Here is a 27,393-nt window from a genome sequence, read left to right as displayed (position 1 = left end):
TTCTAACCAATAGAAATTTAACCCATTAGCTGCCCGCTCAGAAGACCAGTATAAATAATGTTTTCCTTCCCAGTTAAAATGCATTTATTTTTCATTAGCCCGGCAACATTTCCCACAGACTCCCCTAATATGCTGACTGGATCTAATTTAAGGCAATTCAGAGCTAATCACTGACTAAACAGGGGTGCTAAATTGGGGGGGGGGGGGGGGGGCAAAACGCCTCAGGAATGGCCGTGCATTTCCCGTTGAGCACCATTATTAGCTAATCAACCAAAGATCAGGGCCATTACCTTTGGGTTCATTTTAGTGAGATCGTGTCTCTTCTCTGAGAGGTTGATAACCTGGAAGGCAAACAAAACAGCAATCAACACTTGGCACTGAAGAACTAAATGCCCCCCTCAGGGGTATTTACACTGGGGTTTTAGGCACGGTGGAGACCTGCTGGTACGATGGGACAAGATTTAGGAGATCACAGCTTTGGGCAGAGGATGCAGAGGGGTAATCAGCAAATAGGACCGGGGAAGGAGACAGCTGAAAGGATTTGAGAGAAGACAGGGTACGTGCGATGCCAGAGAGCAAGGAGGTACTTATGAAACCCACGATACCCAGTTGCATGAAAAAAAATGGGAGGAGAAAGATAGAGAAAAGCTTGGTTAGATACGAAGAGGTAAAGCTGCTCTGCAGTTGTCATGCTTTGATTCGTAATCTGAAAATCCAAAATGAGGCACATTTCACCAGGCTGAATAAAAATAATTAACACCATTATAATTCCTGTAGATTACTGACAGTTTTCAAAGAAAAAACGATCTTCATCAATATACAGAAAGGGAATTCTTTCATATGGTTTTTTTGGTTGGTAAGTTGCTTTGTTGAACATTCTCATTGATCTGTAGTCCTGCATTTTCTGCCATCTAAGGAGTTAAAGAGTTTAAAACTTCAAATACATATGCTACTATTTCAAGATGACCAGAAGGGCATAGAGGGAAGAGGCCCAGCCAGATCTCACCAGGTAGTTGTTGGCATGTTTGGACTTGAGCATGCGTGTGACATCCTGCAGGTTTCGCAGGTAGGTCTCCTCAGAGCAGCCCCTGGGGAAGGATACCGCGATGATGCGCTCCGTCACGTAGATCAGGTCAAGTTCGTATCCCTCCTCCATTGTTACATCAGTGGTCTATGCACAAGGGAGAGAGAGGAAAGAGAAAAACGTCAGGCTTTGGATGTTGGTTTCTGGTGTGTTTTAGTACTTCATTGAAGTCGCGAATCTACACAACTTGGTTCCAAGAGTCTGGCTGAAAAGAAGCCATGAAGGCCAGTATGCACGGCAACCCTCCGGGACTGGAGTTTTGAGATAGAAAATCATTTACAGATGAATGAATGAGCGAATTTATGAATGTATGATTTCCATTACATCCCCAAAAAACAACAACATATTTTAACCACAACAGCATTATAAATAGAACACAGATTTTTTTCAAGTCAAGAGAGAATGAAAATAAGTTATATAAGGCAGGAGTGTCCAATTCTGGAGGACCTCAGTGTCTGCAGATCTTTATGGTTTCCTTCCGATCCGCAGCTGAATCAGACCTTGGAGACACGGTGTGTGGACTCCAGCCAGTCAATGACTTGAATTGGTCATAAAAATGCTGGAACACACCGAAAACCAGCAGACGCTGCAGCCCTCCAGAGCTGAAGAGTGACACCTCTGATATATGGGGTCTCAGGAACATCCTGTTAAAGCACTGAAATGTATGATTTATGCTCTGAAACGGAACCCTGACCATGTTAGTGTCCCGTGGGCCAATGTGGTATTCCCTGGGAGGGACACGGTAGGTCTTCCCTGCCTCAACACGCAGTGCCAGCTTCTCTGGTTGATTGATTTGTTGCAGTCTGCCTGCGACTGCAGTGGAAGAAATGCATTGATCTATGCAATGTGGTCCACAGTCCACAGGACTGATAAGCAGAAATGGCCAGAGAATGCATGCATGGCTGTGTTTCTTTCCTGAATCCATGAAGGCCATTGCAATGGGGATTACAACTGAAGCTGTTCTTTCCAAAATGGGGAATGTATGCTCATATGCACACACACACACGCACACACATACATAAACACGCACACACAAATAGCACAAAATTGAAATTTCAATACTAAAATCAAAATTTATATAGTCCATCTTAATTATCAGCAACCTGGGGCAATTTATACATTCAGCTTTTCTATGAAATGATTTCTTCAGCAATGCAAACATGAAATGGAAATCAATTAATCTAAATTTAACTGAAAACAGAAAGCATATATCTTAAATACGCTCATGGTGTAAATCTAAACTTAGTAAAAGGTCATTGCCTGTCATTGCTTTTTTTATAAGGGACTTCAAAAGAAACTCACAGTAGGCAGTTAAATACTGGAGTATTTTTTTTTTTTTTGATGGAATGCAGTTCCTGGCTCTGCAGTAAACTCCTCACACAAGATGTGACTCCCTGTCCTCTCGCTCAGCTCTGGCCTTCCTGTGTTGCTGGAAAGCAGCTTCCCTCCTGTCCCTCGTCGGCCATGCTGGATCTGTAAGCTGAAGCTGTCGGCTGTGTTCTCTGCTCTGCTCTGCTGAGCTCGCCAAAAAGGAAAATGTTTCCTAAACTCTGGAAAGCCCTGGAGCCAGAGTATAGCACGCCCAGCAATTAGAACTGCAAGAGGAGGCACAGGCGCAGGAGGGGGAGGGGTTTCATGGGTGGGGGCGGGGCATGAGGAGGGGTAGGAGCGATGAACCCAAACCTCTGCAACTCTAGCCTGTAGCTCAGTCCTGTACTCTGTTCAGTGCGTAGGGTCATGGTGACCAATTTGAAAAGGGAAATCACAGATGGTAGCACCGGTGGAAAACTACTCAAAGTGGTGGCAAACTGGGAGGAATGAGACATCCTGAATAAACGGCAAAGCAGTTTTGTAGGCTTTTACCCCTTAATACATTCAGTTTTAATGAGCAAAAAGAAAAGAGAAAAGAACTAAACGTTTATTCTTTTTTTACACAGCATTGATATATTGCCCATAACATAAGTTCACATTAAATTAGACATATGTATCATATATTGATCTTAGTATCACAATTTCACAAAATTTTGCTGCTATTGTAAGTTCTTTTTTGTGACAAATATTTTTATTTGCCTTAAAGACACAATTACAAAACAGAATATCAAATTGTAATTCTTTCATTGTAAGTTCTTAAAATTGTTTTAAAATTTTGTGTGGTAAGTTCTTAAGTAGTTGCAGCCGCCAGGGTTTGTTTTAAATAGCTCTTGAAATGGGATTCTTTCTCTGTAATGTTCTGTTAAGCGTATGACCACTTCTTTACAGATTCCAAGCTTTCAGGTCTCAGAGAGCAGATCTCACTGGAGTACAGTAGATTCATGGCTCAATTTGTCCTTCAGCTGTAGATTTCGCTGTGAACAGCCACTGAACCGCTTTTAAACTGCTCGCTGTGGACTTCACTGCAGTCGGGTTTGAGCCGGTCGCAACAGGCAAGCACGAGCAGCGGACGGAATCGTGAACTTTTTTCATTTTAAAAGAAGGGAAGCGACAGAGAGTCTCATGACCGCCGCAGAGAAAACAGGGCGCAAATCCTCGTGGGGCTGGTCTGGCGTACGGCCAGCGAAATGCAACAGAATAAATAAACAGCGGTGAGGGATCGTTATTGTTTCTGGAACACTCCGCTGGCCGGACCGTTGCTCAGACCCTCGCAGGGACAGGACACTACTGTCCCGGGTCAGTTCTGCACTCCGTTTTTTTGTTTTAAAAAGAAAGTCAATCACAGGTCAGGATACACCTCCAGGACAACTGGTTCTGGATCTTTCCACCTAATATCCCTTTAGGACACGAAACCTGGGGTTGACACGGGTTTATTGAACACAGGCTCAACCCGCATTTGACCCGTTCTCACCACGCTATGGTCACCGAGTCACACCCTTTCAAATTAAAGGCCGTTTCCAGAAGCTTACTGCCGTACACATCATCATCGCACACCATCAAATCAAATCAGATACAGAGTAACAGAAGGAAATTTGCACAAAACCAGGCCTGGACCCCCAAAAACGAAACTAACCAGTGAGTTAAAAATAACTCCCTGGTGGGAAAAAAAAACCACTCAAGTAGCGATGAGAAAAAAACTCCCTGATGGGAAGAAATCTCAAGAGGAACCCAGCTATAGAGGGGGAGCCCATCCTCTGCTAGTCAGCCTGGTGTAAAGTAGCGGTAGAATGGATGCAGCAGGAGTGTGATAAGCATTATGAACAGCGTTGTTGCATTTTGATGTCGTTAAAAAACGGATGTTTAAAAGATTGTTTACAGTGGGTTTGGCAATAGGAAGCAGTTCACTAAAAAGAAGAGAAGTTTGTTTACACTGGAGATTCATCATGGTGGGCGATCTGGAGTTTGGCCAGGCAATCCAAGACTTTTCTAGGGTTTCTTTCCAGTCCCCTAATGAAAAGTTAACGTACCTGCTCACAGTCTGCAATCCTATTAAACTGTCTTTGTGATTGAGAAGAAAGCAGGATTTATGCCTGAAAATGGCGATAAGTTGCTGCCTACTGTATATCCACAGTAGTGACCAACACAAAGTAACACGTGCCCCCCGTCATACTGAAGTCAAGCTGTGTTGAACCTGTGTAAAACCCAGGTCATGACCAGGTTCAGGTTGGACATCCATTTACACCAATGACACACATAGGTTTTGCCCGTGTCCTTGCTTTGGTGTGAAAAGAGTATTAAAGTGGCAGTGCAGCATTTCTTGTAATTGAACTACCAGCTTTATGTTTCTGAACAAACCATCCACATATTTTAGCAAAATACCGTACCTTTCTTTACATTTAAAGGGAATGTCAAATTCAACATTTAAGAGGGCTTCTCAGATAAATATACAGCCGCACATCATTACAACAAAGTCACTTTTCCCTTCGTAGTATATATTGGGGCAGTGTTACAATATTCCACTGAGTTTTGAGTATCTTGGTGTCTATGTTTTGCTACTGTCTCTGTTTGCTGTTATTTACACCACTGGCAGAATGTGGGTATTTTTAACAAAGGCACATGTTAAAGGCAAGTCAAACACTGTTGAACCCCGCAGGCAGTAATGATGCAGTGATGTGAACACAAGCTTTAACTTTCCAGGGAGGGTGTGGGGACACTTGGGTGGGACCCCAAATAATCTCTTCCAGGGACTGTCCCGATTAGGAACCTCACACCCTCCCTCTGCAGAGCCAGACGCCCATATGAGGCATCGCTTCCCGGAGTGAAACCACGGCAACAGGTTTAGGTGTTTCCATAAACTCCAACGCTGAATTTGCTCTGTCTGAAGCACTTCTTTTGGTGAACTTGAGTGTCAAAGTTTCTCTTCAGAAGTTGGTGCCCTGTCTTTAAAAGTATTCTTTATGGGCATGTGTTGCTTTTGTTTCTGCTTACAGTCATATATCACAGGGTCCTTCCGTACCCCCACAGCTAATTTACGATGTAGTTGGCATCCCTTGGCCTCAGCCGCAATTAAAATTGACACCTGACGAGAAATACATGAGCTGCCACGGAATTCTAGAACACTGACATCACTTACGTCGCCAGTAAAAATGGCCGCCGATATTTAATGCTCATTTAGCATTTAGTTTTTTTTATACGTGTTATACAATAACTGTACAGTACTTGATCTCACGAAGGATCAGATATTGCCAGATTACACATCAAGTAAAATCCAGTTTTTAGCATGTGGTTCCAACAACATGAAACATATAAATGGGCGAGTACACAAGACATAAGTACCCTGTTGATGAAAGCCGGGGTGTGGGGGGGGGGGGCAAAGCGTACTGTGCATTTTGTGACCATCTGCACTTTGGACCACGTGCGCTGAATGAGAGGCCAAGAAATACAAAATAATGTATATCATAAATTTGATTAAAGCAACTGTGATGTATTACAGAAGGGACAGCTATCTAGTGCATATTTTGCCATTGAAACCTACACAAAAATCAAAAACACGTGTCACTGACAACGTGACTACAACCTTTCCATCTTTGCTGAAGAAAAACAGGCAAAGTCATGCAGGTTTTGACAAATCCTTTACTTTTCCATTTTTATCATCATGGCTGAATGAGCTGTCTGGTTTAATTTATCAGCCTTTGAGGTCAGTGCTGTCTGGAGTTTACTGAATTAAAAAGGACATGTTTCAGTGAGAATCACAAGACATCGATGAACTGTGGAAAATGTAATCACAGTCTGTGCTTTACATTACACTCACATAGTACACTCTTATCCTAAGTAACTTACAAAGGTGGAGAACGTCAGCATTTGTCTCAAAAGCAATATAGCCAAGAAGGCACAGAAGGTCCATTTATAATTAGCATGTGTCAAGTTAGCCAAACAAACCAACTATTAGTATTGTAAACTTAATTAAAGTTTCAATATACTTCCAACAAATCATTAAAGGGTTTCGCTGGACCAAAAAAACCATAACAATGAACTCTTTATCTTCAGAGAGCTCAGAATTAAGAAAAACCTCTCTCCAGGCTTATTGCTTACATAATTTAATTTGTGAGCTCCTTCATTCACTTCACTTCTAATTATATCAGTGTAGAAGAAAATATTGTGTGTGTGTGTGTGTGTGTGTGTGTGCATGCTTGTGTGTGTGAGCCCAGTGTACTGATACACAGCTGCATCGGAAATCTCTCATTTTTGCAAGCAGGCCAAAATAATCTTGTTTGAGCAGGAGTCATTGCTACCATCTAATCATGCATTTCCCTGGTGACGGTGAGATTGGTTTTTTAAAGCAATAAATAAATATTTTAAAAAACAATGCTGTAAGACATCTTCAAAGCCCAAGCACCAGAGCCGAAAAGCAAAAGAACGAATGATGAAAAAGAAAAGAGGAAAGAGGGGGGAGAATGAGACTGTTGAAAGGATTCGACAGGCTCCGACAGGCCAGTAGGGCTGAGTCAGGAGATTAAAGTGGCCCAAAACTCTTCAGTTCTCAACTCGTCCCCGCCGGGAAGCTCTGTCAGCAGAGGAGAAATATGCGCCACAATCACTCATCTCCGCACAAGCGTGTCCCGCGGCCAGCCAGTCGACCCTGGCCACGCCCTCACCTGGCCACGCCCTCTCCCGGGCCACACCCTCTCCTTCACACCTAGGGTGGAATCTTCCATTCTGTGCATTCGCCATAGGGATTGCGCAAAACCCCCACGCACAAATGCAAGATTACTAAACTTTCAAAGCCTGAAGGATTTTTATTTATTTATTTATTATTATTTATTTTTTTTAAAGCAAAGGCTAGGAATCTTGCTAAGGAGTAGCCTGAGATGTACAGCACAGGTCTAGCGGACCAGCTGTGAGGGAGCTTTGAAGTTTGATATTCGTGAAATGAGTATTTCCTGAACCACGGGGGCAGGCAGCATTCTGGAAAGTTCACCAGGAGCCTTTTTTTTCAGGAGGCCAGAAAGGAAAGATTAAGCTCAGAGCTGTTTTCAGGGCTCCAGGGGTGGTGTCACATGACTTCACAGTTGGCTTCTCTTCCCATAAATGACTGTAACAGGAAATAAGTCCGCTCCTTCAGAAGAAATGGAGGTGCTTTTTTTTTTTTTACTTCCCCTTTCCACAATCTTGAAATGATGATCAGTTTCTTTCTTTTAATGTTGCACTACCGCAGCCACATTCACTGAAACCCCACTGCCGTATCAGGAGAGTGCAGACAACCCTGGAAAAATGAAACAATTGTCGCCAGATGCTTCTTTTCACACCACAGACTGCAGCTAAGCTTGCATAGACTGGAGACAGAGGAAGACCTTTCGTATGGGGCTTTAGCATGCAGTCCACAGGCGTCTGATTGAGCAATGAAGATCGTTAGATAGCAATGAAATGCAGTCCCCTAACCGACTGAACCCTCCCACATCCTGTACAAAGCAATGTCACCCTATGCAGCTACCAGCCACAATAGGCACTAGCACAGTCTGGATTCGATTTGAGACCGTGGAGCTCATCCCTGTACCACAGTGTGGTGCCATAACCGAATGAGCTACCCAGCAGCCCTGATGATTGATTTCTCAGTCAGCCAATGGCCTTACATATCAGGAGATTAATGTTCTGCAGAGAGGAGAGAGGGAAAGGAACTCAAAAAAAATAGTCACAGGTAACAATCTGGCACTTGAATAATGGTCAGATCTACTGAGAACGAGCACAGAACTGTGAGGATTGTTCATTCAGGCCTTTTGCCATTTGAAGTTGGTCAAAGGGAAAGTAAAATGAAGAATCCTTCAGAATGTTTGCAGCAAACTTTCATAAAACACTTAAGACCAAAGACTTTCATATAACATTCAATACTATCTATAGTTTGCATGGATTGTTTCATCACTGAAAGAAGGCTGAATGGTTGAGATTATAGATTTCCACAATGTTCCACATTCTGTAGTGCGAAAAAAAAACTGAAATTAATTGGCCACAAAAAGAAAAATAATAATGAGCCCCCTGATCCAAGCCCCTCTCGACAAACTTTCCCCCCCAAAAAAAATGAAACCGGTTTGGTCACATTGTGGCGCCAAAGAGAGGGTGACCGTGGGTCACTTCATCACTCAGACCCGGTCTTTGTCTCCTCAGATCGATGGGGAGGCGAGAAGGTCAGGCCACTTAAACGCCACCGCCTCGCTTACGTCGAGGTCAGCGCCGCCTGTGATTGGACAGACACAGCTGCTGGTTTCTGAGGACCGGGTGTCAGTCAGAGTCAGAGGCCGTGCTCATAGCTCTGCTCACTATGGGTCACTGCAGTCTACAGTCAAACATCCTTGAGATGGGCCTTAAGAAAACATCTCTTAGTCACGACACCGGGGCATATGAGTCTGCTATATAGATAGAGAGAGAGAGAGAGAGAGAGAGAGAGAGAGAGAGAGAGAGAACTGGAAATACAACCAGCTTGTGTGTACATATAATAAACTGATGATTAAATGAAATTTGACACAAGGAACAAAACAATTGGCCTTCTACATCATAATTTCATTTTGAATAAAGGAAGGAAGCAACACTATAGTGTTAAATCTTGTGGAAGGCATCACACAGTACTAATTATGACCAGCAGATTATATACATATAAAGTATGTGTTTAGGAAAAGCAGACATGCAATGAGAAAGGATTGCTGGGCTCGGCCTCACTTTACAGGACATCCTCGTTCGTTTATCATACGATGGTCGAGGAACTACCCGTGAAAAGTAGTCATCTAAGAGCTGTATGCCACTGATACGCAGATGAGATGGATCTGCATGACAGATTCACTAGTGCTGAGGATCCATCAATTAAAGCTGGATTCAATCAGAACCACAACCAAAGTCACAAGGAAAAGGTGCCATTCAATTTAATACCAAACGGAGACGTCCGAAAACAGAAAAGCTAGAAAATGCATCCAAAATCACACGCTAAACCAACATAATAAAGCTACGGTATGGCGTAACAAGAGTTTAAAAAGTCTGTTTAAAATACAAAAATTAATTAGTCCCTTCTAGTTGGGTTTTACTGGTTGTTTTAAGGTTTTGATGTCCTTTTATTATCAACTAAACAAACCCATAATTTTTTAAAGAAAAGTAAACCAGCGCTATTTGTGGCCATTGTTAAAATGCACATGTTGAATGAATGCTTCCAAAAGACAATTCATAAAAAAAATTTGTTATGGGTGGCATGGAGGTCATAACCTCCACTCCCCCCGTCCAAATCTATAAAGGGATCTGAGCCTGACTGCAAAGGAATCCCAAAAAAGGAATATGTAATTATCACTCAGCTCACAGATAAATAGACAAGTGTGCCTCCTCTCCTCTCCGGCTTTCAGATGCTCTTCATAAGCATGACAATCCGCTTTATCTTATTGCCAAAGCAAACAATTTCATAACATAAAATACTGAAGAAGAAAAAAAGCTCAGCAACGATAAATCTCTCTCTCTCTCTCTTTCTGTCTTTCTCTTTCGCTCTCTCACTCAGGCACCCTTCCTGCTTCTTCTTTAATGAGTTGCACATGTTATCTGTGACGGATAGCTCCGCTCGAAGGACGCTGAAAAATTTAAATATTTTCACAGCTTGTCACCCACCCCCCCCCCCCCATACCCCTTACCCCCAACGTGGTCCCTGCCCAGTCACAGAACCTCATCTGAGAAACCATTGCATTCCTAACCCCAAATTGGGTGGAGCCACAATGAGCACACAGTCACTGACTCATTTGAACAAATAAAAAAAATAAAATAAATTAAAATTAATCTGTCTCAAAAGTGTGATCTGCTGATTGCCTGTTGTTACAGTACCAGGCTTTGAAGGAGTAGATCAGTGACTTCCCGCCTCTGCTCAGACAGAGCAGAACCCCAGGGGTGCACATAAGTTCTGTCTGTCAGAGCAGAAATAAAATCCCCAAATAAAGGTGAACGAGGGGCGAAAATGGAGCCAAGGTAAATGGGACAGCTTGCCTGTCATTCAGAAGGTGTCTGTACATAGCTGCCCCCAGGCTACTGAATAACATATATGTCTGCTGCTGCCTCTGCTCTTTCTCTCTCTCTCTCTCTCTCTCTCTCTCTCTCTTTCTCCCTCTCTCTCAGCATGTCTCTCTCAGGGGCTATGATAGGACTCCATCGTAGCAGTGTCTAACGTTCATTCCCTCCTCATGGGGAATTCCACGCTCCTGTTTTCCCCGCACGGCAGCGCGGTGCGGATTTGGGCTTGCCCCGACTCACACCTACGGTACGCTGGCTGGCGGTCGCCATTTAGCAAACACTGCGAGGCAAACGTCTCATTTCTAGGCCAGAATCACACTTTTACCACACACCAAGGCAAAAAAAATGTACCAAAGTGTCTGTGTGTATGTGTGTTTGTGTTAGTGTGTGTGTGTGTGAGAAAGGGTGCATGAACGCCTGCGTGTGTATGTGTGTGTGTGTGGGGGGGGGGGGGTGTTGTGGTGAGATGATGGCGGCTGCTGTTTATTGAAGTTCATCAAAGCTTCCCAAAGTAATCAGGGGAAACCCCTTAACCCCATCAAGCTTCTATCTAACAAGCCTCAAATGTCCCTAATCTTACAGTCTCAATCAGCCACAGAAACCAACCAGTCACCATTGATAAGACACTGCTTTCTAACCACTGGCTTAAGCATTTCCACTTAATATTCATATTGAATATTCCACATTTCAGATCCTGTAATTAGAGAGGATGACATAAAAGGAAAAAGAATGAAACAGAGAGAACGAGAAAGAGTGAAAAAAACAGAATTAAGAGAGAGTGCAGCGGACAAGTCTGTATCCCTGAAGTTAACTAACTGGTCTAAACTAAGTTTTTAGCAATCTGAATGAAAGCGTGGAGGAAGCTAAACTGTGAACACAGTGCATTACGCGTGGTTCTAGCCACCCTGTCCCAACAGCCCCTCGTTTCCAACACCCCCCCCAAGAGTTAACAGCCTCGGGAGCCCCAATCCCTTACCTTTCACAGCGTTCAGCATTCCAGGGAGCCTTTTAATCCCTCGCGAAGCGGAGCACAAAGAAGCCACAGAGAAGGGCCAAACAGACGAGCTGCGGCTGGGACTCCTCACCGAGAGATCTGGATCATCTTTGCAGGGGTAGGGGGTGGGGGGCAGTTGTTTTGGGGTAGGGGAGGGGGCTGAGAAGCTGGACTCCTGGCAGTCGGTGTGGCCGTGTGCGTACGCGTCCCACTCTCTCTCTCTCTCTCTCTATCTCTCTCTCTCCCGGCACCCTCTGTGATTGCAGCTGAAGAGGAAGCCCTCTGTGCTGTTTCTGAACTGGAGCTCAACCCTCTCTCCTCCCATCACACCACCCCCCCCCCCCCAACCCCCATCCCCCATTCAACCCTGTACAACTTCCTGAGACAGGCCCGCTGCCATGGCGACAGTTACTCCCACTGTGCTGCCACAGTGTTCCCTGATCCCTCCCCCCCCCACTCTCTCTCTCTCTCTCTCTCTCTCTCTCTTCCCACCTCACACTGGGGCATTAGTGAAGTATTCTTCAGGAGGGCTGTATTAACTGTGAATCAGAATCAGAATCAGAATCAGAATCAGGTTTTATTGCCAAGTAGGTTTACACATACAAGTAATTTGTTTTGGTCAGGTGGTGCATAACAGTGAACATAAAATAGATAAATAAAATAAGATAAACATAGTGCAATAAAAGCATAACAGACATAACATAACATAAACAGGGTAGGACATCCTTTTTAAAAAAAACCTGTGTCATTACCAAGTGAAATGACTGTCCTTTTCTGTTGGGCCATGACAACTGTCTGGCTGTCGAATTTCAAAAATATAGTATAAAAAATATATTTTTATTATATGTTTAATATAGTTTTCTATAATACGAATATATACAGAATAAGTATGTATTATATATAGTGTATATATATATATATATATATATATATATATATAGTACAGTATATATATAACAGATTTTTTGATGTCTTTCCTGTTGAATCAACTGCATTCGTAACACAGGGTGGGTGTGTTAGACCTCATGACATTGCACTCTGTCATGTTTACCCGCTAGTTTGTGTGTCTATGACTGCACCTTTCATATTTTACATCTGACACATTGTCTATGGCTAAATCTGACAATCCCCTTCATCTGCGTATTCACCATTCTAAAGAATGATATTTCAAATAAATACTACAGTGATGGATTCTCCTGGAAATGTGGTGTCAATGTATTAATTAACCATGCCAAATGCAAGCAAATATAAAACAATGTTGAAGGAATAAAATCAATCATGTGTTCATATAAGGATGAATTCAGACAATACGTACTTGATGTACGTCATTTACCTCGTTTCTTTGCCACACAATGAACTGTTCTTTTATAAAAGATTTATGTTTTGTGAAGTCATTCTAGTGTGGGAGCCAAACCACACACATTTTTTTTTCTGAGCAAGATTAGGGTTGTTGACAAGATGAGTGGTCATCACAGTGTGCATAATTATTGTGTATCATTACAGTTATGCATAATTATTGAGTATCACTCATTGCAGTTTTGCAGGTATTGTGTATCATACATTGTAGTTGCGGATAATTATTGTGTATTGTATGGTAAAGCTGTGCATACTTATTGTATATTGCAGGTGTGCATAACTATTGCATATCACACACTGAAGCTGTTCATAGTTGTTGTGTATCGTGCGGTGTTGTTGTGCAGTTGTTGTGTATCATACATTGCAGTTGTGCACTATTATTGTGTATCAGCCATTATAGGCGTTCATAGTTATTGTGTATCGTGCAGTATTGTTTTGTGGTTTTTGTGTATCAGACATTGCAGTTGCGCATAGTTACTGTGTAACGTACAGTCTAGTTGTGCAATTATTTAGCATTGTGTGCCACAGTTCTTCATAGTTATGGTCGATCATGCAGTATCTCTCTTGCAGAAAGTTTACTGTTTAGCGTTTAGGTATTTTGCGCTCCTCAAAAAGAGAAATTCTCAGAAATTCTGTTTCTTTATTCAATTTTACATTTACAGTGAATAGATGAAAATGGAGAATAGCAATTCTTCAATAAGTAGCTCTATTGCCATCTATTGGTAGACTATGGCATATACAGTTGTATAATGTATCATGTTAATTCTCTTTTCACAGGTCTACACCAAACAGAAAACAAAAAAAAAAGAAACAAAACTTTTGAGGGACGATGCATTATGTATTGGCATTAGCATTCATTTTGTAATATACTTTCTTTTTTTCTACCTCTGTGCAAACTGTTCAGCAGAAAATCGACCAAAAGTATAAAGGTCTAAGCCCAGTCCTGGTGGGTTGCATTGTCTGCTGGACTTTAGCGTTCTTTGGCAGCAGTGATTAATTTCACTTCATCAGTCAATGATTGGCTACAATCCACCTAATTTATTTCCAAGGTCTTAATTGGGCCTTAATAGGTGGGTGATTGATAGAACCCAGAAATACCTGCAGATACTGTTACCCTCTAGGACTTGAGTTTGACACCCTAAATTAAAACTTATCCATCAGAAACTAAGGCCTTTGCCAATGGAATGGGAGGTGTTTACTTTAACATCTGTTAAAGCAGGGTGGATAATTTGGATCGAGAAATGAATGAGACCAAATAAACATGAATGATGCACTGCACTCAGTGTTTTAAAACATTTATTTCTTTTATTATTTTTTTTAGAAATACATACAAAAGCACGTTCCATTATGGAAAAATTACGCCTAGAAGTCAGAAGTGCATTTGCGGTAATGTGTTTGGTTATTTCTATGGCTACTTATAGGAAACTGAAACGTTTATTGTGTAAAAGTATTGTTTTTATAGTGTGCAGCTCCATAGAAAAGGCACTAACTGTTAAAAAAAAACATTAACAAACAGAATAAAGACAAGTGTCAAGACTTAAGTAGTATTATGTTATAATGATCCAAAGGTGCTTAAAATACAGAAAGTGTGCTCAATTCTCATGTGCATTTTCATTTCTTTTTTGTTTTAAAAAAGGAGAGTAGGCAGTGCATCCTCCTTTCCTCCTTATATATTTTTCCCTTGTAAGACAGGGAGAATGCAGAGAGAGTAACAGATAAAAATGGGAACACAGTGCAGAAAGTGCCAGGGTGGGGAATCGAACCCCCGGCTGCACAGGGAATTAGTGTACAGATTGACAATCAACCAACCTACGGACTGTGCCACATGGTTCCCCACCTTCTCATTTCTTTTCATAAAAAGCTTAAAACACATTCAAACTGTTATGCCAAACATTTCAATCATATTTCCATATTCCTCATCACCCCAAGAGAAAAAAAAAAAGCATCGACACATTAAATGCATTAACAGTCAGAAGCTGGGTATATGCTGAGCTAAATCAAAGTAAGCATTTTTAGACTTATTACTAAATGATACCAGTCTGCAACTAGGCATAACTAAATATTGTGGAATCATGTGTCCCAAACACCCCCCCCACCTGCCTTCCACCCCTAGTTTCAGTGCACCAGTTTCTCAATCTGGACACAAAGACAAAACGCCCCTGGTATGGGTCATCCTCAAAAACCCATCTTAAGGAGATTTTAAGAAAAGGCACTGCTGCTGAAGCTGCTGGAGGAAAAGCTGAAGGCGCTGGAGGTTGTAAGGTCCACGCTGCCCCTGCGGGACCCGGTTCTGGATCCGGTTCGAGAACCGGAGCGGGACCCGGAGTTGGAGCGTACGTTGTACGGGCTACTGATACCCTTGGAGGAGATAGAGGTGGCTTGGATCATCTTCATCCCGTTGTTCTCCTCAACCATGCAGTTGTCCAAGGCTTCCTTGTAGGAGATCTTCAGCTTGGTCTTTGGACAGGTCAGGTTCTTGATATAGAGCCGCGTGTCTTGGAGCTTGCGTGCCTCCCTCCCTTCCAGCCAGTTTCTCTTGATGGCCTCCTCAATGGACACCTTCTGGCCAGTCCCAGGTTCAATCAGGCCTCCAGTAAGGTACTGGAACTCCAGGAACCTCTGACCAGCTTCATGGGGCAGCCACTTCTCCTTCATGGCCTCAGCTGCAGACATCTTCCTTTTGGTCTTCACATCCTCAAAGCCCTGGAAGGCCTTCTGAGCAGGCTTCAGCTTGGCGGCCATGTCTTCGTCGATGATACCTTGGTGGACCGCATCCTGCAGCGTGAGCCTCTGGCCGTTGCCGGGGTTGATGATGCCCCCCGTGCAGGCCTGGGCCTCCAGGAGACGCTGTGCTGTGATGGTGTCCACAATCCCACGGCGATGGGCCTCTGGGATGGTGATCTTCTCAACAGTCTCTGTGTCAAAGATAGCAGCAATGGGACTCAGGTCATCCAGGATCTCTGATGCTGGAGAGAGGGTTATGGAGATGCTGGAGAAGCGTTTTCGGGCAGTGGGGGAGGAGGGCCTAAGCTGTGTGGGGCTACTGCATGTGGCCACATCCTCTGCACTAGTGGACGTTATAGACAGCTCCATGTTGCTCTTGTTGAGGATCTGGTCAGCGAACTCTGTGAGGGTGAGCGCCCCAGAGCGGTACTGATCCACAGATTTCTGACTAAGAAGGCCCCTGTCCAGGTAGTCCTGGATGTCGTACTGCTTGCCAGTCTTTCGATCCACCACCACCAGGCGTGTGGTACCATCGGGTGCTGTGATGGTGATCTCTTCCCACTCACACTCTTGCTCTGACAGCTCCAGGAAAGTATCGTAGTCAATAAGCTCCCGGTGGTAGGCCTCGCGCACTGTCATCTCTTTCTGTGTGTCTGGGTCAACAATCACCACCCTGCGCTTGCGAAGTGTGTTCTTCTGCGAGGACTTCCCCTGTTGCCGAGACTTTGACTTGTCCCAAAGCGGAAGCAGAACCAGGCCTGTCTTCTCATCAGTGATGCACCTCTCCTTCAGCTGCAGGTAAGTGAGGTTCTCCTCAGTATTGGGGTCAAAGAAGCCCTTTGTGTCATCCCCTTCATAGGACAGGATTTCGTTCATCTCTTCGTCAAAGTATCCCCGGCGGTAGGCTACATCCACATCAATGCGGTGGCTCTCTTTGGGGTCAATGATACCGCCGCTGGCAATCTGGGCCTCAAGCAGGCGGATTCCATGCCCTTTCTCGATGATGCCTTTCTCCATAGCTTGGAAGAGGGAGATGATTTTGCCTGTGCGTGGGTCATTGTAACCTGTAACAGCCCTCTCAGCTGACATCAGCTTGGCCTTGAACTCCCGACCAATAAGGTTCCTCTTCCATGCTTCCTCCACAGTCAGTAATAGGTTGTTAATGGGGTCAATCATGAAGCCGGAGGCGGCCTGTGCCTCCAGAAGCTCTAAGGTGGTGCCTGGGCGAAGAAGACCCTCCTTCATGGCCTGGTAGATGGGAAGGGTCCTGTTCTTCTTCTCATCAAAGATTCCCGCGATGCAGTCTGACCCATGCAGATATGTCTTTAGCTTGTTCTCAATGTCCTCGCTCGTGAGCAGGCCCTCTTCAATTTTCCTGACATCTGAATCATCCAGGAGGTTGGATTCTACCAGTTCAGTGATTGTGACCTCGCCACGGATCCCTGGCACCTTCATATCTTTCCCTGAGGTCTTTTTAGTAGTGACAGTCGTGGTAGTGGTAGTTGTGTTACTGACAGACTTGCTAGGGACGGCCGAGGTAATGGTCGCAGAATGGTCAACCACTGTTCTGCTTTCCAATTCTACCAGGCGCATCCGGAGCTGCTGGAGCTGCCTCTCCAGGTCCTCTCTGATCCGGGTCAGCTCAGACACCTCCCGTTCGGAGCTCTGCAGCCGGCCCTTGTACCGTTCCTCCACGGCCCTCAGTTCGGCCGCTAACCTCTCGATCTCGCTCCTGAGGGAGGAGAGCTCCCGCTCTGCCTTGCCTTTGTCAGTGTCACACTGGCGGAGGAGCCCGTCCTTCAGCTCATATTGGCTCTTCCAGTAATTGAAGTCCTTCCGGAGCTGGTCAAGCTCATCCTGCAGATGCTGCTTCTGCCGCATCTCTGACTCCAGGGACAACCGGATGCGGGACAGCTCATCTTCGTTCTTCTGTGCCCGCCCCTTTTCTTGCTCCACCGTCTTGATCCTGAGGAGGAGGGTTTCCTTCTCCTGCAGGAGGTCCTTGTAGCGTGTCTGGGACTCATGCATAAGACCTGATGACTGTGAATTAGAAAAGAATCATGAGAATGAAAATTAGCTAGCAAATATATGTTTAAATCAACTGAAGTTGACCAAGATTCACATTTTATACATTTTAAGGGCTATGGGTTATATGGTTCTACTGATGTCTATAATGCCATTCTTTTAATTGCAGCATTGATATGTTTTTAGAAATAATTTCAGATGATTCAACTGTTGGCAAAAAACTATTGTAATAAAAACGTATTTAAAGAAATATCAGATAGAACCCTCTGAATTTATAACATGTCATATTGGCATTGATTTAATTAAATGAAGGTAATTGCAATGTATTCAAATTACCAATTCATTCATGCAGTACAAATGCGGACATGCCTGCGTTTATCTACTTTGCATTGACTTACTGCTAGAATTGCACGGACAACACTCATGCACATTCTTCCAGCACAAACAGGCAGAAGTACCATATAAAAGACAATTAAACAAACAAACAGTGTCCTATATGGCAGCTCATCAAAGTACTTATGAAGCAATAATTTCTGTTTGCCATTCCAGGGTTCATATGATAACATTCTACAAATAATCTTAAGGGTTCATTTGAAATCACACGATTTTTTTAGATAACCATTTTTCTAATATAAGACCCCAGAGATAATAATCTTGTGATTTCGAAATAAACCCCCACAAAATTGTCGTATGGTGAAATGCCATAGAGGTTGCAAGCTACAAGTGACATAACTGCACACAAACAGCTTGATAGCTAAAACATGATCTTGATCACAAATGATTAGACTGCATTTCCCATCAAGCAAGTGCTCTGCTTTTGACAAGACAAAAAATACGGAAAAAATCCACTAGGACCCAACCGCGGACCAAAACCACTTACAGCATGCAATAGCGGCACAAGGTGGAACGATCAGCGTGAAGCAGCTGGAGTTGTGCGATTTCTACTAATTTGGAAAAAAAAAAATCTCTAATTAAATAATACCTCAGCCACTTGCTTTCGGATTTTTTCGATTTCCGCTCTCAACTTGTCCCTTTCCCTGGACAGGTCGTTAATGAGGCTCTGGAACTCCAGTGCTTTCTTGCTGCTGGTCTGTAGCTGCACCTCGAGGGAGGATATGTGGGTGGAGGTCTGGCTGTCAATACTCTCCTTCCCCTTCTTCAGCTCATCCCTCTCCTGCCTGAGGACCCGCAGCTCCTCCTCCAGCCTGAGTCGTTCCTTAGTCAGGGACTGCGTCATGGCCTGGAGCTTCTGGATCTCGCTGCTGTTGTCGTTCAGCACCTTGCTCTTCTCCTCAATGGTCTTGTAAAGCGTCTCGTTGCGGAGATTGGCCTCTCGGACCCGCGCCTGCTCCTGGTTCAGCTGCTGGTGCAGGGCCTTCAGCTCGGCAGTCAGCTTGTCCAGCTTCTCTGTAGCGGCTTTGTAGTCCCTCATGGTCTTGTCAAGGCTCTCATGGAGGCTCCGCAGTTCCTGCTTGGCCTGCTGACCGGTGCTGGACACATCTTCCTTCTCTTTTTTCAGTAGGGTGATGGTGGTGATGTGTTCCTTACAGACCAGGGTGGATCTCTCCAGATCGGTCTCCACCTTCTTCCTCCGGGCGGCCTCGCTCTGGGCCGCCTCCCTCTGCCGTTGAGCCTCGGCCTCCAGCTCGCCGGTTTGCCGCTGCAGGTCCTTGATTCGTATCTCCAGCCTGGAGATGTGCTGCTCACACTTAGCTCTGTCGGCCTTTTCCCTCTCCAGCTCCACCTTGACCTGACCCATCTCCTCCTCTGATGCCTTTATCCTGCTGACGACTTCCATGGAGGAAGTGTGCTTGGCCTGGAGTTCTGCCTGGACATTCCGGAGGCCGCCGTTCTCCGTCTCCAGGGCCCTCCTCCTACGCCTCTCCTCCTCCACCTCCTGCATCAGCCGGGTGATCTCCTTGTCCTTCTCCTGCGTCACCCTGGAAGCATTCCCCTGTGCCTCCTTCAGCCACAGTTCACTCTCCTCCCTTTGCCTGATGAAGGTCTCAATCTGGATCTCCAGCTCCCTCCTCTTCCTCCCCTCCTCCGTCCCTACAGTCTTTCGTTCGCGCACTTCCTCCTCCGCCTTCCTCCTCATCTCCTCTGCCTGGCTTAGGGACAGCCTGATCTTTCTCAGTTCCTCCTCCAGTTCCGATTTCTCCTTTAATAGCCTCTCATACTCCATCCTCAGGCCGACCGAGTCCTCATCCTTCTTCTGGGACAGCTTCTGGATGTTGACCTTGGTGACATGGATCTCTGACTCGTACGTCTGCTTAATGTTATTTATCTCCTGGCTATACTGATTCCTTACCTTTGATAGCTCAGACTCAGAAGTTCGCCTCCGAGCCTCCTCGTCCTCCAGTTGCATCCGCAGCCTCTCGATCTCTCGCTCCTTTTCCTTGATAGTCTTCTCGATCTCCAGCTTGGAACGGCTGACATCGTCCAGCTCCTTCTGCCTCTTGCGGACAATGAGGTCGTACTCGTCCTGCTGGTTGGTGTACCTCTCCTCTGCCAGCCGACGCTTCCTCTTCTCCTCGTCGAGCGCATAGGTGAGGCGCGTCACCTTGTCGTCCAGGTCCTTCACCTGGCTGTAGGTGCTGTCTAGGTTATCTTTGGCGGCGCTGCACTGTAAGGCCTGGGTCCGTTTGACCTCCTCCATGGATAGGAGTTGGTCCTTGGATTGGGAGAGCTCCAGCTGGTATCGAGAGAGGGAGTCCTCCAGTGACCGGTTCTTCTGGGCCCGATCCTGAGCTTCCTCCTTCAAGCGCCTCAACTCTTCTTCCAAAAGCTCAATTCTGGTGTTACTCATCTGCGTGATTAGAAATTGAGGCTTTCCGTGAGACCCAGCACAATACAACACAACACAGGTGTGACAGCACAAATGACCATCAAAACTAGCATCTTGTAATGCATATTTCACGACTGTCGTGTCAAATTTTAAGTGATTGGATTGCTAAATGTTTATAAATATATACATGATGTTCTGGTGAAATGAAGCAAAATATAACTGGATGTGCACGTATTAATTTAACCATTCAGATTCACTTATATTAACATCATGCACTTTGAAGTAGTAATAGCGAGGTAAGGTTATCCATCAGATATCAATAATGAATGAAAACCTAAACCTATGGATTAGAAACAAATGTAATACATTTTTTATACTGACATTCAGCATTCATTTATGTTGCACATTCAACATTTATTATAAATTAGAAATGTATATGTATTTTATCATATAATAAAATATGGGCTTCGCACAATTAAATTTATATCAAGAAAATGGCCACAAACAGAAGTTTACACAGTTCATCCTTTCTGGATTAACCTACCCACTACCCAGAGCACTGCCCCTGTACCAATTTACTCTCTGAGCCCACTCTGTACAGTGGTGTACCTTCAGCTCCTCCATATTCTTCTGCAAATCTCCCAGGAACTTGTAGTAGTCACCAGAACGGGTGAAGAGCTCGATGTACCTGGACTGGATGTCAATAGCCTGGGGGAAGGACAGCAGGTCTCTCATTACACAAACCTATGACTCCACATTGGTGACCAATGGCAATAGTGGCAGATGGATATTAATGGCTTGTATATTTTTTGACGTATTAGACAAAAATATGTACATAAATATCAGAATACATATGTTGCACAAACACAGACACACATACAGACACACATGCACACATACACACACACACCCACACACATACACACTCGTCTAAGCAAACAAAGATGCACAAAGAAGCATAAATAAACAGAAGGTTCTACATCCTCCAATAAATATGGGGCAAAGTAATATAGTGGAAAGGAAACTGCTGGAATTCTGGAGCCTTGGGGAATGGTACAGGAAGCGTACACAGTGATAGAATTCACCCTCTGCCACCCATGCACATCTCTGCTTACCTCTTCCCTGACAATGGCTGTTGGAGACTGCAGCATGGTTCTCTTGATGGGTATGTTGAGCAGTGTCTCCAGGCCTGCGCTGTATGAGGCCAGCTCCACCTCGTAGTCCTGCAAGACACACCGGCGCGACCTGTCAGTCACATATACTAATACTGCAAACTACAAATCCCAGAATTCATAACTCATCACATCTGAACACAAATGGTTTGATTTATAACTTTTAACACAACTGTGTAGTATATACTGTGCATACCTCTGCGCATAACGTTGCACAGTGAACATTCATTCTACTATTATTATTATTTATTTATATTATTTATTTTTAACATGATTCATCAACATGGAAGTGATCAGTGCGTTCCCCAGCTAAGAGTATTTAAAGGCATTCTCAGTGACAGAGATCAGTGTGGTGCCCTGGTAAGTGGGTTTAAGAGTTGTTTCAGTGCCACAGATGAACGGTTTGTGCAGTTAAACCCTCACCGCGATTGAGGATGCGCAGGTGTGTGCATCCCTCACGACATCGTCAACTTTGTCCTTCTTTCCTTTGATTTCAGAGTAGAGCATCTGCAGATCGACACACATACACACACACACACACACACACAAAGTTAGGCACAAATATATACTTTCCCCAAACAATGTATATAATGGAGATTACACTGTATGGTGCCCATTTAAACGGTATCCAGTGAGATATTGTCAGAATTTATTAAAACCCAGTGAAAGTGGATGGCTACACATTGCAAACATTCAAAGGGCTGTTGATTTGGGTGTGTGCTTGCTACACCTGACAGTTTCAGGGGGTTAACTCAATACTGATTTCTCACCATATTCTGCTTTAAATAAAAAATGTTAAGCAAAAGGACATATGCAGAGAGCACTCATTTGCCCCCTTGGAACGGTGGGAAGTCTTCTGACTTTTTCCACGTGGAGAGAGGTGCTGTGCCGGTACCTTCTGTTGGTTGAGGTGCTCAGTGAGGGTTTTGAGGTCGTTGAACTTTTTGGACAGCAGGGAGTCCTGCCTCTGTTGGACATCGCCGATCCAGCTGTTGACCTGAGAGCTGGTCTGCTTGTAATTTTTCAGCTGCTGCTGCTGCTTCTCCAGGTCCCACATTCTGAAGAACGCAAGCACAGTGTGAACACAATGATGGTTTACTCTAACCCTGGAACATGGTCCAATATCCTGAGGAACATGACCGCAATGTGACCGCACTGGTCTTTCACTCAGGAAACTATTACCCTGGAACATGGTCCTGTATCCTGAGGAGCACAACCGCAATGGTCTTTTTACTCATGAAATTATAAACATGGAACATAGTCCCATATCTCATGGAACGTGACCACAATATGACCATATCAGTATTTTTGTCCATAAAACAACAATCCTGGAACATGGACTTGCATATGGCATTCTGATGAGTGCACTTATAACATAGATGCAAGCGATTTAGAGAGAGTATGTGATCAATAAAAAAAATGTAACTGTTGCATTTACTTTCAATATCAAATTCAAATGTTGTTTGCACACAGACCATGATCTCTGTATGCGATATGAGGGAAATCTAATGTCCAGTATATGGGATAAGGGAGATATAAACTCAGTATGATCTTGGGACAGGGAGGCAGGTGTAGTATAATGGGTAAGCTAAAGGTCACAGGTTTGATTCCCGGGTAGGATGTAGGACACTGCCATTGTACCCTTGAGCAAGGTACTTAACCTACATTGAGTCAGTATATATCCGGCTGTATAAATGGATGCAGTGTAAATGCTATGTATAAAAGCTATGGAAGTCGCTCTGGATAAGAGCGTCTGCTAAGTATAAGAGCGTCTGTAATGTAATGTAATGTGATGTAGCCGCTGAGCGTCTCTCTGACCTGGTGTCGATCTGGGTCTGCATGCGACGCCACCGGTCGATCATCTGGGTGACCTGCTCCCGGTACCGGGACAGGTCCACGTCACACTTGTGGAAGGACTGGCTGATCTGGTTGTTCCAGTGCTCAGTGTTCCCAAGCTCCATCTCCAGCTTCTTCAGGACGTCCCTCTTCTGGTCCAGCTCCTGCTTCATTCTCTGCACAGAAAGGAACGTGGCACTTAAGAAAGTTCCAGAAGCACAGGAGACACCGGACCCTGCCGGCGATGAGCGGTAATATCGAGCCTTGTCATCTTCATCAATATCATTAAAATCCTCACCATCATCACCACTACTATGATGATCATCATCATTATTACCATAGCAATGTATACCAACCACTCAGCTTATTCAGTTAGTCATATGCTAACATTATGTTCTGCGGAAGCTAGCAGCAGACAACATAAAGGTATGAAATCTTATGAATTGTGGACTCTTGGGAGCACAGAAACATGCATGGAGAGGTTGAGTTGACCACGTCTTGCAGTTTCTAGGCTAAATAAATGAACGAAAGGCTAGCTAGCTACCTTCAGCACGGCCCGATAATCCTCCAGTTCCCTCGGCTCCAAAGAGGAGGTCTCTTTCTCGGTCAGGCGGGCCTCATGCACCTTGATGATGTCCTCTGCCTGCAACAAGCTTTGCTGCAGAGCCTGCAGTGACTTCAGCCTGCAGAAAGGGGGAGCCAGAGGCTCAGACACACGGCTAGCAACTCCACACACATATGCAGTCACAACTTTCTCAAACAAGTAAAAATCCTGACCAGGACACGGTAAAATATTAGATTCAAAATTGAAAGCAGACATTTAAGTTTAAGAGAATACAGACATAGCCAAGTGTTGATTAGCTATAAACTACATATACCTATTGCCCAAATTACGTAACCAGGCAAATTCACTTATGTTTCTCCTATATTGTATAAGCCACTCCAAGTAAGAGCATCAGCTACATGATTGCAATGTAGCTAAATGCATAGGTGGTAGAAACTATCATGCTTTACAATACAGCATATTTCACAACACATTACGCATCATTACATATTAGTATAGAAGGTACAGCATGACAACCCCTCCCCGAAAAGCACACACACCACACGCAAGCACATACACCCACAACATCCCAAACATTTTTTTTTTCCTTGATTGGCTCCTGGCCCTCTTTCCATTTCACGTAGCCACTGCCATTGGGAAACACGCCTGAGGGGTTGTCTCTAAATTGGTGGCTCTAACATTGGAAGAAAAGCACTGCCACTGCCCCCACCTCTGTATGTAGTTGGTGGAAAATCCCTCCAGACTCCCTATCTTCTGGTTGATGAGGTTGAGCTCAGTGCGCAGGAATTTGGCCTTGTCCATGTCCTTCATCCCCTCCAGCTGGATCAGAATCTTCTCCCTCAGCCTCACGTGCTCGTCGCGGATTGAGTCTATATTCTGGTGGATTTGCTGTAATTTACAGTCCATGAAAACAAACACTGAATTAAAAAATATCCCATATCAGACTACATATATGCAGCAGACACTCTGATCCTGGTCGGCTAACTGAACAAAATACATGCACCATTAACCACAGCAAAGGATAGTTAACAGACTAGTGGCTAGCAGTATGTGTGGCTTGAGAGGCAGGCCCATCCCAGTGATGAGAGTGATCTTGATGGATAGGCTCCTCCCATCAGTGGGTAGGGCCGGGCGCAACACCATACCTCCAGGCTCAGCATGCGCTGGGAACACTCATGGACACTGTTCTCCCCCAGGGGCACGTGGATGTGCTGTGTCAGGCCAGACTCGGCCAACTCCAGCTTCTGCCTGAGGGCGTGGAGCTCGGACAGCAGGGTCAGACTCTGGAGACTCTGGGAGGAGCTCGGGGTGGGGCTCGGAACTGGAGTGGAGGAGCCCTTGTTTGGGGGGGGAGACGTTGCACTCTGGGAAACGTTGGTGGTGGTGGTCTTGGAAGAGATGAGGACAGAGTTCACTGGCCTCGGAGGCTGGGTGCTGACCAACACTGTCTGGGTAGGCCTCTGGATGGTCTCCACCTGAACTTGTTGCGTGGCTGAATCTGTGGAGTGCCAACACAGTGTTTAGGGCTCCTTTCACCTACTACAATGGTAAGTGACTGAACCAAGTAACTAAACCAAGTAGTACATGTGATAAGATTTCATTACTTCAAGGTTTTTAGAGACATTTAATGTTACTCTCATGTACTCTTTTTAAGGTGCAGACGCACGGAGCATGTAATGTATTATTTGCATTACGTGTGCACCTGAAAGCTAAACGAAAGGATATAAATCCCCCCCCCCCCCCCCCACGTGCAGAGCAGACTATTGGAAGCAGACTCACTGTAAGTGGGCAGCTGCACCACCAGCTTGTCGTAGTGGTCCTGAGCGCCCGTGTACTGGCGCTCCATCTGCACCTTATCCTCGTCGGCGAACATCTCCGAGCCCACGCAGCTGCGCATGAACTCCTGGTAGCGCGTCTCCAGGCTCTTGAGGATTTTGCGGTACTCGTCCGGCCGCATTTTGGCCAGCTGCAGATCGAGAGAAAAAAAATACGTTGAGGTTTTCGCACTCCACGTAAGCGCAGCGTCATTAAAGACGCAAAGCCGACAACCAGCAGGAGACACACCCAGAACAAATACGACAACACCTCACCTTAGTTCAAACTCTCACCACTATTTTTGGTCTAAACTCAGATACACTGGAGTACACCACAGATCATTCTAGTCATTTTAATTTATTTTCCACAAAAATTAAAAAACATCTTATCTTATTTACCGATAAACTCCATAAACCGAGCTAGACATGCTTTTATGTAAGGCTCTTTGTTAGCCTACTTGGCTACATAAAATAAACAAACAGTACATCTGGAAAGCTACAGTAACTACTCGACACATGGTAACATTAGCTAGTAGTAGTAACATTATTGAATATGAAATAAAACTGATAAAAATATTTATGTGTTGTCATTACATTAAATGTATAGCATGGGTAAACCAAGCTAAGCGTTTTGATAAGTGAGTGCAACTTTAATGGCGATTTGGGAGCCCCGCCCATGTTCTGCCCAACTGAGCGGGCGGAAGGAGCATTGCCCCGGGAGACTCACCATGGTGATGGTGAGCGAGTTGATGCGCTCGATGTCTTGCAGGCAGTAGCGCCAGGAAATCAGGCTCTTGATGTTGATGAACAGCTGGTTCCAGATCCCCATGATGGCTTCAAAGTACTGCTCATTCCTGGAAACGGGAGGGAACAAGACCAAGGTCACTGCCGGGTCATGCGGAACAAGCATGGCCCTTGTACCCACGCAATGGAACTCTTTGAAAACAAGGGAACCCAAGTACAGGTAGAAAAGTAAATCAAGGCATTCAAACTGGAGGTGAAGATGAAAAGGCTTTAATTAATAAAATAACATTCTAAAAAAACTCAAGCTTGAAAAGTTATTTTCTTATACTGGATTTAATTAGCACCATATACTGGATTGAATTGGTACGGTATACTGGATTGAACAGGTGCTCTGTATTGGGCTGAATTACAGTAAAATGCCATGCCTATATGGGCTAATTGGCCTGTCCATTGTCTGTAAGCATTTTTCTGAGTGCTGTTTCACAAAGTAGGAGTTAGCCGGATAACTGCACTGAGCCAAAATCTGGAACATGGACTGAAGTAAAAAGAGCTGTTCTGGGTTTTACTCAGCATAGTTATCCAGCTAACTCAGTAATCCTGCTTTGTGAAACACCCCCTTATTCTAACATCCATCACCTGCAAGCTCCAAAAGGGGTTGCTATGTCCTCATTAAGAACATGTGACAAAACCGTTATAAACCAATAATATCCACTCATAGGTGTGATATGCACCCCATGGTATCTGAGGCATTAAAATCATCCAGAATATAAGTAAATCTTAAAATGTAGATCTATAAAGGAACATGCAAATGAAAATTATAAGCAAATGCAAGCCTCTAGGTACATTTCTTTCTGCTTGTACTATTATAATCAATCAGGTTCAATTTGCTTTAACA

At 44.5% G+C, this 27,393-nt stretch overlaps 2 protein-coding genes across 4 annotated transcripts in view; both read right to left on the bottom strand.

Moving 5' to 3' along the window:
* LOC135260311 (tensin-3-like) overlaps positions 1–2,073 on the bottom strand; it is a 34,434-nt gene extending 32,361 nt beyond the window's left edge. The window contains exons 1-3 of the mRNA XM_064345555.1: positions 1,779–2,073; positions 1,007–1,171; positions 291–341 (exon numbers count right to left, since the gene is read on the bottom strand). Of these exons, the coding sequence (XP_064201625.1) occupies positions 291–341; positions 1,007–1,171; positions 1,779–2,018 (456 nt within the window). The 5' untranslated portion in view covers positions 2,019–2,073. The remainder of the gene's footprint in view (positions 1–290; positions 342–1,006; positions 1,172–1,778) is intronic.
* A 12,036-nt stretch (positions 2,074–14,109) lies between these two features.
* The window catches only part of dspa (desmoplakin a), a 25,101-nt gene continuing 11,817 nt past the window's right edge, over positions 14,110–27,393 (bottom strand). For 2 of the 3 annotated variants that reach the window (XM_064346293.1, XM_064346292.1), the window contains exons 13-24: positions 26,482–26,608; positions 25,720–25,906; positions 25,086–25,438; positions 24,650–24,828; positions 23,920–24,058; positions 23,358–23,551; positions 22,435–22,597; positions 21,963–22,046; positions 21,483–21,590; positions 20,977–21,075; positions 18,562–20,388; positions 14,110–17,594 (exon numbers count right to left, since the gene is read on the bottom strand). In XM_064346293.1, the coding sequence (XP_064202363.1) occupies positions 15,030–17,594; positions 18,562–20,388; positions 20,977–21,075; positions 21,483–21,590; positions 21,963–22,046; positions 22,435–22,597; positions 23,358–23,551; positions 23,920–24,058; positions 24,650–24,828; positions 25,086–25,438; positions 25,720–25,906; positions 26,482–26,608 (6,025 nt within the window). In that variant the 3' untranslated portion in view covers positions 14,110–15,029. The remainder of the gene's footprint in view (positions 17,595–18,561; positions 20,389–20,976; positions 21,076–21,482; positions 21,591–21,962; positions 22,047–22,434; positions 22,598–23,357; positions 23,552–23,919; positions 24,059–24,649; positions 24,829–25,085; positions 25,439–25,719; positions 25,907–26,481; positions 26,609–27,393) is intronic. The other variant, XM_064346294.1, reaches the window with a different exon arrangement.

Source organism: Anguilla rostrata, chromosome 8, assembly GCF_018555375.3.
Source record: "Anguilla rostrata isolate EN2019 chromosome 8, ASM1855537v3, whole genome shotgun sequence".
NCBI lineage: Eukaryota > Metazoa > Chordata > Actinopteri > Anguilliformes > Anguillidae > Anguilla > Anguilla rostrata.
This window is presented reverse-complemented; position numbering and strand designations above follow the sequence as displayed.